Source organism: Leucoraja erinacea, chromosome 3 (genome assembly GCF_028641065.1).
Source record: "Leucoraja erinacea ecotype New England chromosome 3, Leri_hhj_1, whole genome shotgun sequence".
Taxonomy (NCBI): domain Eukaryota; kingdom Metazoa; phylum Chordata; class Chondrichthyes; order Rajiformes; family Rajidae; genus Leucoraja; species Leucoraja erinaceus.
Window position 1 is genome coordinate 7,210,208 of NC_073379.1, and position 13,559 is coordinate 7,223,766.

A 13,559-nucleotide genomic window follows, 5' to 3' on the forward strand; every position below is an offset into this window, starting at 1 on the left:
GGGGGGGGTCTCCCTGTCAGTTTGCTTCTGGGCCTGACTAAGATGGCCATTCGCGGGTCCAGGCAGCGGGCAGTCGAGAGTTCTGCCCGAGTTGACTGCCTGCCCCTCTTCCAGGCCTACTGTCCCAGGAGAGGGAGCACGCGGTGTCCATGGGGACTCTTGAGGCCTTCTTTGAATGCAGGTCGCCGCGGTTGGTCAAGCGTATTGTAGATAAAGTTGACTACATTTTAAACCTAATACCTGTTTGATTGTGGTTTGTAAACTGCCAATGGCAGTCTTAATTTGTTACTACTCTGTATTTAGAAACATAGAAAAACAGGTGCAGGAGTAGGCCATTCGGCCCTTCGAACCAGCACTGCCATTCACTGTGATCATGGCTGATCATCTAAAATCAGTATTCCGTTCCAGCTTTTCCCCCATATCCCTTTAGCCCCAAGAACTAAATCTAATAGCCCTGTCCCATGGTACGAGTTCATTCCAAGAGCTCTCCCGAGTTTAAAAAAAATCAAATCGGGGTAAGCACGGAGAATGAACGTAGCGGGTACGTCGGAGCTCGGAGACGGCTCTTAGCGGATCGTAACGCTAACAGCAGGTACTCAGGAAGACTTGCTAACGGCAGGTAAGCACGGGAAGACTCGTGAAGATTTTCCAACATGTTGAAAAATGTCCACGAGAGCCCCGAGTACCGACCAGTGGCCGTTACCGTAAATCTCCGAGTTCGAATCAGGGCAAACTCGGGAGAACTCTTGGAATGAACTCGCACCGTGGGACAGGGCTTTAACTCTCTCTTGAATACATCCAGTGATTTGGCCTCCACTGCCTTCTGTGGCAGAGAATTCTGCAGATTCACAAGTCTCTGGGTGAAAAGGTTTTTCCTCATCTCAGTCCGAAATGGCCTACCCCTTATTCTCAAACTGTGACCCCTGGTTCTGGACTCCCCCAACATGGGGAACATTTTTCCTGCATCTAGCCTGTCCAATCCTCTAAGAATTCTATATGTTTCTATAAGATCAGCTCTCATCCTTCTAAACTCCAGAGTGTACAAGCCCAGTTGCTCCATTCTCTGAGCATAGAACAGTCCCGCGATCCCGGGAATTAACCTTGTAAACCTACGCTGTACTCCCTCAATAGCAAGAATGTCCTTCCTCAAATTAGGGGACCAAAACTGCACACAATACTCCAAGTGTGGTCTCACTAGGGCTCTGTACAACTGCAGAAGGACCTCTTTGCTCCTATATTCAATTCCTCGTGTTATGAAGGCCAACATGCCATTTGCTTTCTTCACTTCACTGGACGTCAGTACACAGTTGGTCGAGGGCGACAGAGGAGGCCCTGTGGCAGTGTGGGGTTTACCTGTATCTAGCAATGTTACAAAATTTTGAGATTTAAAAAATCAAGTCTGTGATTTATCCCATCAGATAAAGAATAAAAATAAGTTTAATTTGACACCTAATTCACTTTCATATCTTCAGTATTAAAACAGCTATGGCCATTTTCATACTCGGAAATAAGCATCTTGTTCCCTATTGCTTTTCCATTGACTGAACACAAAAGCTGTGATCGAGGACAGTCAAAAGCCTATAACTTTATTAAAAATTAAGAGAACTGAAATAAATTTTCAGTTATTATAGATTGAAGCATTCTGAAACAAATATGAAACAATCTTACTTAGATGACTTGAAATTAAAGCATATAATTAGTTAGTTACCTAATTGTAGCTAATTACAAAATTCAATTACTAGATCCAAACATCTATCAATTTCTTAAGAATAGATTAACATTTTTAAATAGCCTAAGTGTCCAAATAACATTCACACAAGAATTCACAATAAAACATGTTTTTAAAATCTCATTGTCATGGATTTATAGGCCAAATGGAAGGAATTTAATGTTTAATACCTGTAAATTAATGGCCATTTAAATCAACGCGAGTGGGTTTTACTCGAACGGGACCATTTGGAACGTTGAGGTTGTGGTGATTTATACCCCCATATCAGCATGAAAAACACTGCCGGTTCGTATGGGGACTAAATCACCGTTTCGCAACTTAAAATGTGAACTAAAGGCATCTTAAGAAACACTTTTATACATAAAAATAAACTACTTTCTTTTACCTGTCACCTACATGAAATCCGGCCCCGTTGTCGGCATTTACGGCTTTAGAAGCTGCTTTTAAAATGACTCCAGCGTTGAAATTGTCGGGCGATTTATAAAAAAACACAGAACGGCCGTCGGAACGATTCTTCAGCAAAAGCTTGCACTCCGACAAAATATAATCCAGGACAAGGCAAGAGAAAATCGCGTTTTAACCCCCCCCCCCCCCCCCCCCCCGCTCAAACGTGTCAAAATCGCACACATGGCCAGTGGCAGAACTGCCGCGCTGCTGAAGGTAAGTATTGTAACATACCTACGTCGGGGGCGCTCCAGTACATCCAGTATGTTGGTCTAAAAGGCTTTGGACTTTTATTCTTCTGTAAACCGGTGCAAGAATTTCACTGTGCAGTACAAACGTGACAATTGTTTGGAAGGGCAAGCCTTATCCTTGGTTGTGCTGCTGGCCGTGCCGAGGCAGCGTGAAGTGCAGATGGTGTCAACAGAAGGCCGGTTGGTTTATGTGATGGTTTGGGGGGATTACGTCTACAATTCACTGCAATTCCTTGCGGTCTTGGAGCTGTTCCCAAACCATGAGGTGTTCCGTCATGATAAAATGCTTTCAAAGGCTCATTTGTAGAAGTTGGTGATAGCACGCAAACTTTTTCAGTTTAGTTTATTGTACTGAGGTACAGTGAAAAGCTTTTGTTGCGTGCTATCCAGTCAGCAGAAAGCCAGTGGATGATTACAATCGAGCCATTTACGGTGGACAGATGCACGATCAGGGAACGAGGATGCCCGCCGCCGGCTACGGGACTCAAGATCGTCCCATCAACTGAAGGTTAGGGGCCCCCAACCGCTCAAGGACAAAGAAGGGGAGAGATTGATTTTTCTTTTCGCCTTCCATCACAATGAGGAAAGTGGAGGAGTCACTGTGGTGGATCTTTATGTTAAAATGTATTTTGTGCGTTCTGTTGCTTTTTATTAGTATGACTGTATGGGAAATAAAATTCCTCGTACTTGACTAATAAAGTATGATTATGATCATAACGTTTAGTACAAGGTAAAGTCAGAAAAGTCCGATCAAGGATAGTCCGAGAGTCACCAAAGAGGTAGGTCCACTGCATCTCAATACACATGACAATAATAAATCAATAACAATATTGGAATCATCTTTGTAATAAATAAAGCACAGAGTGTGTTCAAATGAAGTGATTCCATTTTTTTTTTTAATAAACCACAATAGGAACATATAGAAGCCATTTGCACTTTTGAAAAGTGAGTGGATTTACAAATCATTTTCATGTCAGTGGGACACACAACAGTTTTTGACCAATTTAAGATTTCATATACAATAAACTGCCTTGTTTACAAACTAAAATTGTACAAAGTAAATCAGATTGTGAAGAGCGTTAGCTGACCCTAATTATTGTAGATTATGTTAGAAACCATCTAGTTATATACAAAATGTGGAATGTTGAACAAATGTAGCTCTTTATCAAACAGCACAGACTTACTCAAAAAAAAGGGCAATGTTCCAAAACGTATCAGGAATACAGCATTACTGTGGGAACCAAGCATAGTGGCTACTTTGGTTCGATTCATATTTGTTCTAATCAAGGACGTGTTCAACTATATACAATCTTTAGAAAAATGCAGCCCACAAGAAACCATCAGAATAAATAAATTACATAATAAATATGGGAATGTTTAAGAATTTCCAATTTGTGGTTTAATGATAAGCTGAATTACCACCTTTCATGAGTTGGCCATCGACAGCAATCCATTGGTTACTTGAAGGACCACTAACTGATCATCAGTTAACTAACTGGCCATAAACACAAAAAAACTGTATAACCTATGATTAGAAAAAAAAAAATCAAAGTGACACAAATTGTCTTTCCACATGGTCAACATTGTTATAGGATAAGGCTTATCAAAATCTGCAGGACAGCATTTAATATTTGACAAATTTATTGACATGATCCAATCTAACAGATGAATGAGGTAAAATTTGGTTTGATTTGAAAATTATTCTCTAGGATATGCAAAAATCAGTCAATTTTAATTTAGGGATTCAGTGCGGAAACAGGCCCTTCAGCCCACCGAGTCCGCACCGACCAGCGATCCCCGCACATTGACACTATCCTGCAAACACTAGGGACAATTTACACTTACACCAAGCCAATAAGCCTATTGACCCATACGTGTTTGGAGTGTGGGAGGAAACCGAAGATCCCGGTGAAACCCCACGCAGGTCACGGGGAGAACGTACAAACTCTGTACAGGCATGCACCCGTAGTTGGGATCAAAGCCGGGTCTCCAGCGCTGCGAGCGCTGTAAGGCAGCAACTCTACCGTTACACCACCATGCCGACTCTGAATTCTAGGTGCCTCAGATTAGATCTGAAAATTTGAAAATTCGAATGTGAAATGGGCAAGGTCCTTTCACCAAGAATGTAATCAGATGGTATATACACAATGCAAAGCTCATAAACAATCATCCGACATGATCACCAAATTCATGAAAGGCAATTAATTCTAGCTTGGAACAAAAAAAATGTATTAAAAACTTCAATGCTGACCAATAGGTTATTTCATTGTACACTTTTGTATATATTCTGATATAATACTACCAAGCAGCTGAAATAATATTATTCCCCATCAGGGCAAATTAGTAAAACCAGTTTGCACACTTTTAAAAAACCATGCCTGGGTTAAAAAAAACTTTATCTAGGATTTTTTTGTCAGCAATCAATACAATGTGATCTTGCATCTATCTTTTTTAAAATCTTCATTGTTCTCAAAACCCACAACAAACTTTTATACCAATCATCTTAATGGGAATGCTGCTACAGGTTACCTTTTTAGTTGAGTTCAGTTTAGAGGTACAGCGTGAAAACCAGGCCCTTCGGCCCACTGAGTCCGCACCGACCAGCGATCTCCGCACACTAACACTACCCTACACACACTCGGGACAATTTACATTTATACCAAGCCAATTAACCTTCAAACCTGTACGTCTTTGGAGTGTGGGAGGAAACCAAAGATCTCGGAGAAAACCCATACAGGTCACGGGGAGAACGTACAGATTCTGTACATTCCGTAGTCGGGATCGAACCCGGGTCTTCGGCGCTGCAAGGCAGCAACTCTACCGCTGCGCTACCGTGCCGCCCACCCGTGTTCAAGAACAAGCCGTTAAGATTTGCTGTGACTTACTGGAACTACCTAAGCAGGTATTTTTTTTTATTTAATTGGTGCATACAAATGTTACTGCTAAACCTTCAGAGCTACTTTGTTGAACAATTTGATTCCACTAGTGTGTGAAAAGACCCTCCAGCATCATTTTGGGAGTAATCAAAGGGTCTCCCTTCGACAATATTTAGAATAGACCTTTTATGAAATAAATCAACTCGTGTAATGCCCACAGATGCTGTGTGACCTGCTGAGTTCCCCCAGCAGCGCGTTTGTTGCTCATTTAATGATCAATTGGGAATATACATTTTACAGTTAAGTTGAGCTCTTCAAAGGCAAGCATGTTACCAAATTCATTGTTAGACCTACACCCTCTTCACTATATAGACTTACAGTATTGCTTCTTCGCAGAGTTTTTTCAAGTCTGCATTTAAAAAGATAGGTTCTTGGTCTCCTATGGCACTTTTACTATGATTCACAAAGCTGATCAATAGGCATCAGTATTGTTAATTATATCTTTTTTTTTTAGTAAAGATAGAAAGATTTTATTTAAAACATTGGCCAAATGCACTAGAAATGATAAGTGTAATAAAATAATATTCTCAGAGTAGTGGGCAGCATAACCACAACCCTCTCTTGTTGCGAAAGGACTAAGAAAACCCTTTTAGTGACTCTGGTCTTAAAGAGTCCAATTCACAATTCAAAACGTTCTTGTTGAAACAGATCCATCCCAGGCAGCTTGAAGGGCCTGCCCCACTTTCACAACCTAATTCATGACCTCTGCCGAGTTTGCCCTTGACTCATACTCGCAGCATGGTCATCACGAGGTCGTAGGTAGGTCGTAGCAGGCCGTGATGCTAGTCGTAGGTACTCGTGGCATCAAGTAGGTCGGGGCGTTTTTCTAGCCTGATGAAAAATGTCCACGAGTAAAAAAGGTTGTGAATTAGGTCGTGAAAGTGGGACAGGCCCTTCAATTAGCTGCTTCTTTTCCCCGTCCCGCTCACAGCGATGTCATCTCTGTCATCAAACCATGCCATCAAAGATTCACTTTGGTAACCTAGCCCCACCGACATCAGTTCTTGTCAGATATTCCCACCAAGGTCGCCGAAATTGGAATATGCTCGAACCGTACATCTACCCGTTCGTCTAAACAAAGTACACACATCCATTGGCCAGCCCTTGCACATCTTACCCAGTGGTTTCAGCGTTTTAACAATTATACAAAGGTGATTAAAAATAAAAGGCTTAAATCTATGGAACAGATAGCCCTGCCACCTGTCCGAGCTAAAATCAGGCTCACTATTCGAGCCGTGTACAGTTTCTTTAGTAATATATAAGATTATCCAAAAATAAAACCTAAAATCTGTACAGAAAAGCACACAGGTTTGTTCATATTAAGAGTGATGTTTTGACTATGTTAATTCTTCACCCTGCATCTGCACCTCTACCATTGTACAGTGGTCATGCCCCTTATACCAAAGCTCTACATTGCCCAATACATTATTATACAGCCTAAACTCATCGCCAGAATTTCGAACCGTCCACTGATTCCTCCCTCATCTCCAAGTAAAAAAAGTGATATCAGCTGCAATTTTTTTTTTTTTTTTTTTGCTACAGAATTACTTATAGAAAAAAATTGATCACATTGGTTTTGATTTCTTCTCGTCGTCCACAATTCATCATTAGGATGCCACTTCCCTCAGGATTATCAAGTCCACTGCATGCTGGAACGTCTTCAATAGTGACACTGCCTGTCCATGCTCAATATTCATAAAATTGTACCCATTAGCCTGCAAAAGAAACACATTGGCATTTTTGGTATGAACAGCAAAACACTATTTGATGCACTAACGTCCCAATGTATGGGAACTACAAGTCTGAAGAAGGGTCTCCACCCGAAACGTCACCTATTCCTTTTCGCCAGAGAGCTGCCTGTCCCGTTGAGTTACTCCAATATATTGTATCTATCTACAGAAGCTAGAAGTATTATTTTCCCCCAGATTCCAACATTTGCATTCATTTGCATCTCCAACCAACATATAACCTTCATTAAACATGCAACAATCTGGATCTGCATTGAAAAGATTATTCTCTACTGTGGCATGGAAAACTCAGAGTCAATAATTGACAACATGGCAACCTCGGGCTCGAGTAGTCGATTAGTCCGAGGATCCTGCAGACCAAGCTCAATCGTGCCTTCAACCTTTTCGCTAGCTAAGTGGGTAGAGAATATAGCGTGGCTGCGCAGCGGTAGAGATGCTGCCTCACAGCGCCAGAGACCCAGGTTCCATCCTAACTACGGGTGCTGTCTGCACGGAGTTTGTGCGTTCTCCCCATGACCTGCGTGGGTTTTCTCCGGGTGCTCCAGTTTCCTCCCACACTCCAAAGACATACAGAGGTTTGTAGGTTAATTGGCTTGGTTAAATTGTAAATTGTCCCCAGTGCGTGTAGGATAGTGTTAGCGCACGGGGATCGCTGATCGGCGCGGACATGGTGGGCCTGCGTTTCCACGCTGTATCAATAACACAAAACTATAGTTCAATATCCAGATTTATAGTGGCTTTCTCTCAGGGTTCGGGTATTGGACTAGACACCTCGTCAGTTTTCACAAACACAATACTTAAGGTTCCAGCCCTTCCAGTAGGGGTGGGAGATTGCAACCTTCATGTGGTCCACCCTGTTTTGACTAATGCAATCAACCCGAGGTGCACAAACAATTAGATCAAATAGAACAAGTTGACCGACAACTTTAGCCATGCGCAAGAAGAAGAAGAAGAAGAAGTCCTTCCAGTTACTTCGCAACAAGTTTCAGTGAAACAGCCTAGCTTGGGCCAGGCACAGATCAGCTTTGCATCTGCACTGCACCAGCTAAATTAGCCTGGTCATTGACATTCCACAACGTCATATCTTTCCACCAACGAGCCAAGGCTTGACTTTGTAGTGTCAATGCCAAGAACATATTTCCAATCTGGCACAAGTTGACCCAGCTAATCCTCCCACATTAAAGGCGCTCTGTTTTCACAGTTGGCCAGAATCATGAGAGGGTCATTTTAACCCCGTCAACGTGTTGCATCATGCTTTCCAATGGCGCAATGCCAAACCTCACCAAAGCATGTTTTCAGTGAGACTGCTAATTAGTTTAGTTTCAGAAATAACTGCAGACGCTGGAAAAATCGAAGGTAGACAAATAATGCTGGAGAAGCTCAGCGGGTGAGGCAGCATCTCTGGAGCGAAGGAATAGGTGACCTATTTCACCCATGCTGCCTCACCCGCTGAGTTTCTCCAGCATTTCTGTCTACATTAGTATAGTTATTGGGAAACAGCGTGGAAGCAGGCCCACACCGACCAGCGATCCCTGTACATTAACACTACCCTACACACACTAGGGCCATTTATTTTTGACATTTATACATATATACCAGGCCAATTAACCTAGAAACTTGTACGTCTTTGGAGAGTGGAGGGAAAACAGAAGATCTCGGAGGAAAACCCACGCAGGTCACGGGGAGAACGTGCAAACTCCATACAGACAGCACCCGTAGTCAGGATTGAACCGGTCCTTTGGCGCTTTACGGCAGTAGCTCTACCGCTGCGCCACTGCGATGCCCTGTTAACATTATCTGGCTCAATTTGCTAGAGGCTCTTGATTGAACCATGTCAGCACTAATTCAATAGACAATAGGTGCAGGAGTAGGTCATTCGGCCCTTCGAGCCAGCACCGCCATTCAATGTGATCATGGCTGATCATCCCCAATCAGTACCCCGTTCCTGCCTTCTCCCCATATCCCCTGACTCCGCTATCTTTAAGAGCCCTATCTAGCTCTCTCTTGAAAGCATCCAGAGAACCGGCCTCCACCGCCCTCTGAGGCGGAGAATTCATAATCGTACAGCAGGGAAACAGGCCCGGCGGCCCAACTCATCCACACCAAACAACTTACGTCGAAGGTCGTCCCATTTGCCATGGTTTGGCCCATATCCTTCAAAACTTTTTGTGTCCATGTACGCTGCCTTGGCAAGCCGCCAGCATAATCAAGGACCAGTCTCATCTCGGTCACTCCCTCTTCTCCCCCCTCCCATCAGGCAAGAGGCACAGAAGTGTGAAAACACACACCTCCAGATTCAGGGACAGTTTCTTCCCGGCTGTAATCAGGCAACTGAACCATCCTACCAACAACTAGTGAGCAGTCCTAAGCTACTATCTACCTCATTGAAGCCCTGAGAACTATCTTTAATCGGATTTATCTTGCACTAAATGTTATTCCCTTTGTTATGCATTGGTACACCGTGGGAGGCTCGATTGTAATTAAAAAATGGTCTTTCTGTTTAGTTTAGTTTAGTTTAGAGATGGAACATCGGAGACAGGCCCTTCGGCCCACCGAGTCCGCGCCGACCAGCGATCCCCGCACATTACGACACCCACTAGGGACAATTTTTAATTTACCAAGCCAATTGACCTACAAACTTGTACGTCTTTGGAGTGTGGGAGGAAACCGAAGATCTCGGAGAAAACTCACGCAGATCACGGGGAGAACGTACAAACTCCGTACAGACAGCACCCGTAGTCAGGATCGAACCCGGGGCTCCGATGCTGCATTCGCTGTAAGGCAGCAACTCTACCGCTGCGCCACCATGACTGCCCAACTGCTGACTGGTTAGCACGCAACAAAAAGCTCACTGTACCTCAGTACATGTGACAATAAGCTACACAAAACTGTGTCTTTTAAATGCTGTTATAGCACCTGCTTCAACAAGTAACATGTCCATACACCACCTTTACTTGAAAGTTTGCTTTGAACACTGAGATACTGATGGTGTCATTTACCTAATTGTCTGGATTAGCATCCAACCAAAGACTTCCTTTCTATTCGTGTTGGTATGTTTGGAGTTGTTTGACAAACTAGATAAGGTCATGCGTGATAGGAACAGAATTAGGCCATTCAGCCCATCACGTCTACTCTGCCATTCAATCATGGCCGATCTATCTCTCCCTCCTAACCCCATTCTCCTGCCTTCTCCCCATAACCTCTGATTCCAATGACAGATCAGTTTTAGTGTTACAAACCTACTCAAAACTTCTGAAGTGAGTGTAATATTCCTGAAAAACTGCCATCCTTATCATTATGTTCCTCACAAATATGTCAAAAGCATGTTTAATGTAGAAACGGCCCCATAGCAGAAGTGTCCAGGTCGCGGGGCTGGAAACTGGAAGTATCCTGAGCTAATTCTGCTACCACCATCATCTACTGCGACAAGTGACGACTCCCACTGATTGTCGCCGGAAGCCTGCGGCCTTTTCAGGACGGACGATTACAGCGAGGCCAACATTTGGAACAAGATGGACACGAAAAGAAGAAGGAATGTAGAAACAATGAACACAAAGGAAACAGAGTGCTGGAGTAACTCAGCGGGTCAGGCAGCATCTCTGGAGAACATGGATAGGTGACGCTTCACAGTGTGCTGGAGTAACTCAGCGGGTCAGGCACCATCTCTGGAGAACATGGATAGGTGACGTTTCAGGTCAGGAACTTTCTTCAGACCCTTCTTCATCATAATATTTGCAAGACATGATTCTTAAATATAAAGTCACACATTGTTGGTGCAAAGTGCCTGTCAATGGTATTTATGTTATAACAAGGAATTGTAATGAAAAGGCAGAGATAGATAGCTTCCTGATTAGTACGGGTGTCAGGGGTGATGGGGAGAAGGCAGGAGAATGGGGTTAGGAGGGAGAGATAGATCAGCCATGATTGAATGGTGGAGTAGACTTGATGGGCCGAATGGCCTAATTCTGCTCCTGTCGCTTTTGACCTCATGCAGATGCTTCACTGCATCGCTCAAGCATTTTGTGTCTTTCTTTTGTCAATGATGTTTGTTTGGGCTGGAATGGAACCAATGTCCTTGGGGGAGTGTTTGCTAGTGCTATGGGGGAGGATTTAAACTAATGTGGCAGGGGGGTGGGAGCATGAGCAGAGAGACAGAGGGGTGTAAAATGAGGGTAGAAGCAATAGGTAGCAAGGTGAAAAGTAAAAGTGACAGGCAGACAAATCCAGGGCAAAAATCAAAAAGAGCCACTTTTCAACATAATTGTATAAGGGGTATGAGTGTTGTAAAAACAAGCCTGAAGGCTTTGTGTCTCAATGCAAGGAGCATTCGTAATAAGGTGGATGTTGAATGTGCAGATAGTTATTAATGAATATGATATAGTTGGGATCACGGAGACATGGCTCCAGGGTGACCAAGGCTGGGAGCTGCACATCCAGGGATATTAAATATTCAGGAGGGATAGAAAGAAAGGAAAAGGAGGTGGGGTAACGTTGCTGGTCAGAGAGGAGATTAACGCAATAGAAAGGAAGGACATTAGCTTGGAGGATGTGGAATCGGTATAGGTAGAGCTGCAAAACACTAAGGGGCAGAAAACACTGGTGGGTGTTGTGTACAGGCCACCTAACAGTAGTAGTGGAGTTGGGGATGGCATCAAACAGGAAATTAGAAATGCGTGCAACAAAAGTAAAACAGTTATAATGGGTGACTTCAATCGACATATAGATAGGGTGAATCAAATTGGCAGGGGTGCTGAGGAAGAGGATTTCTTGGAATGTATGTGGGATAGTTTTCTCAACCAACATGTAGAGGAACCAACGAGAGAGCAGGCTATTCTAGATTGGGTATTGAGTAATGAGGAAGGACTAGTTAGCAGTATTGTTGTGCGAGGCCCCTTGGGCAAGAGTGACCATAATATGGTTGAGTTCTTCATTAGGATGGAGATTGACATCGTTAATTCAGAAACAATGGTTCTGAACTTAAAGAAAGGTAACTTTGAGGGTCTGAGACGTGAATTGGCCAAGATAGACTGGCAATTGATTCTTAAAGGGTTGACGGTGGATATGCAATGGAAGGCATTTAAAGACCACATGGATGAACTACAACAATTGTTCATCCCAGTTTGGCAAAAGAATAAATCAGGGAAGGTAGTGCATCCATGGATAACAAGGGAAATCAGGGACAGTATCAAAACAAAAGATGAAGCATACAAATTAGCCAGAAAAAGCAGCCTACCAGAGGACTGGGAGAAATTCAGAGTCCAGCAGAGGAGGACAAATGGCTTAATTAGGAAATGGAAAACAGATTATGAAAGAAAAATGGCAGGGAACATAAAAACTGACTGCAAAAGCTTTTATAGATATGTGAAGAGAAAAAGATTAGTTAAAACAAATGTAGGTCCCTTGCAGTCAGAAAGATGGTGAATTGATCATGGGGTACAAGGACATGGCAGACCAATTGAATAACTACTTTGGTTCTGTCTTCACTAAGGAAGACATAAATAATCTGCCGGAAATAGCAGGGGATCGGGGGTCAAATGAGATGGAGAAACTGAGTGAAATCCAGGTTAGTCGGGAAGTGGTGTTAGGTAAATTGAATGGATTAAAGGCCGATAAATCCCCAGGGCCAGATAGGCTGCATCCCAGAGTGCTTAAGGAAGTAGCCCCAGAAATAGTGGATTCATTAGTGATAATTTTTCAAAACTCTTTAGATTCTGGAGTAGTTCCTGAGGATTGGAGGGTAGCTAATGCAACCCTACTTTTTAAAAAGGGAGGGGGAGAGAAAACAGGAAATTACAGACCAGTTAGTCTAACATCGGTGGTGGGGAAACTGCTAGAGTCAGTTATTAAAGATGGGATAGCAGCACATTTGAAAAGTGGTGGAATCATTGGACAAAGTCAACATGGATTTATGAAAGGTAAATCATGTCTCACGAATCTTATAGAATTTTGCGAGGATGTAACTAGTAGAGTGGATAAGGGAGAATCAGTGGATGTGTTCAGAAGGCTTTCGACAAGGTCCCACATAAGAGATTAGTATGCAAACTTAAACCACACGGTATTGGGGGTTCAGTACTGATGTGGATAGAGAACTGGCTGGCAAACAGGAAGCAAAGAGTGTAGGAGTAAACGGGTCCTTTTCAGAATGGCAGGCAGTGACTAGTGGGGTACCGCAAGGCTCAGTGCTGGGACCCCAGCAATTTACAATAAATATTAATGATTTGGATGAGGGAATTGAATGCAACATCTCCAAGTTTGCGGATGACACGTGGCGACCTTTGTGTACCACCCAGGTGGATGATTGTGCCGGATTGGATGCAAAGCAAAGGCATTGCACTGTAGCTGCTGTAGGTGACAATAAAGTATCATAGAATATGGTGATGAATCTCAGTTGAGTCAAAGAGAAATGGGAAAACACCACCAAGATATCACGTAGAATAAGGGACAACAACAG

General features: G+C 43.2%; 1 protein-coding gene across 3 annotated transcripts in view; it reads right to left on the reverse strand.

Moving 5' to 3' along the window:
- Nucleotides 1-3,427: 3,427 nt before the first annotated feature.
- The window catches only part of erbin (erbb2 interacting protein), a 272,303-nt gene continuing 262,171 nt past the window's right edge, over nt 3,428-13,559 (reverse strand). For all 3 annotated transcript variants that reach the window (XM_055631977.1, XM_055631965.1, XM_055631973.1), the window contains exon 25: nt 3,428-7,075. In XM_055631977.1, the coding sequence (XP_055487952.1) occupies nt 6,968-7,075 (108 nt within the window). In that variant the 3' untranslated portion in view covers nt 3,428-6,967. The remainder of the gene's footprint in view (nt 7,076-13,559) is intronic.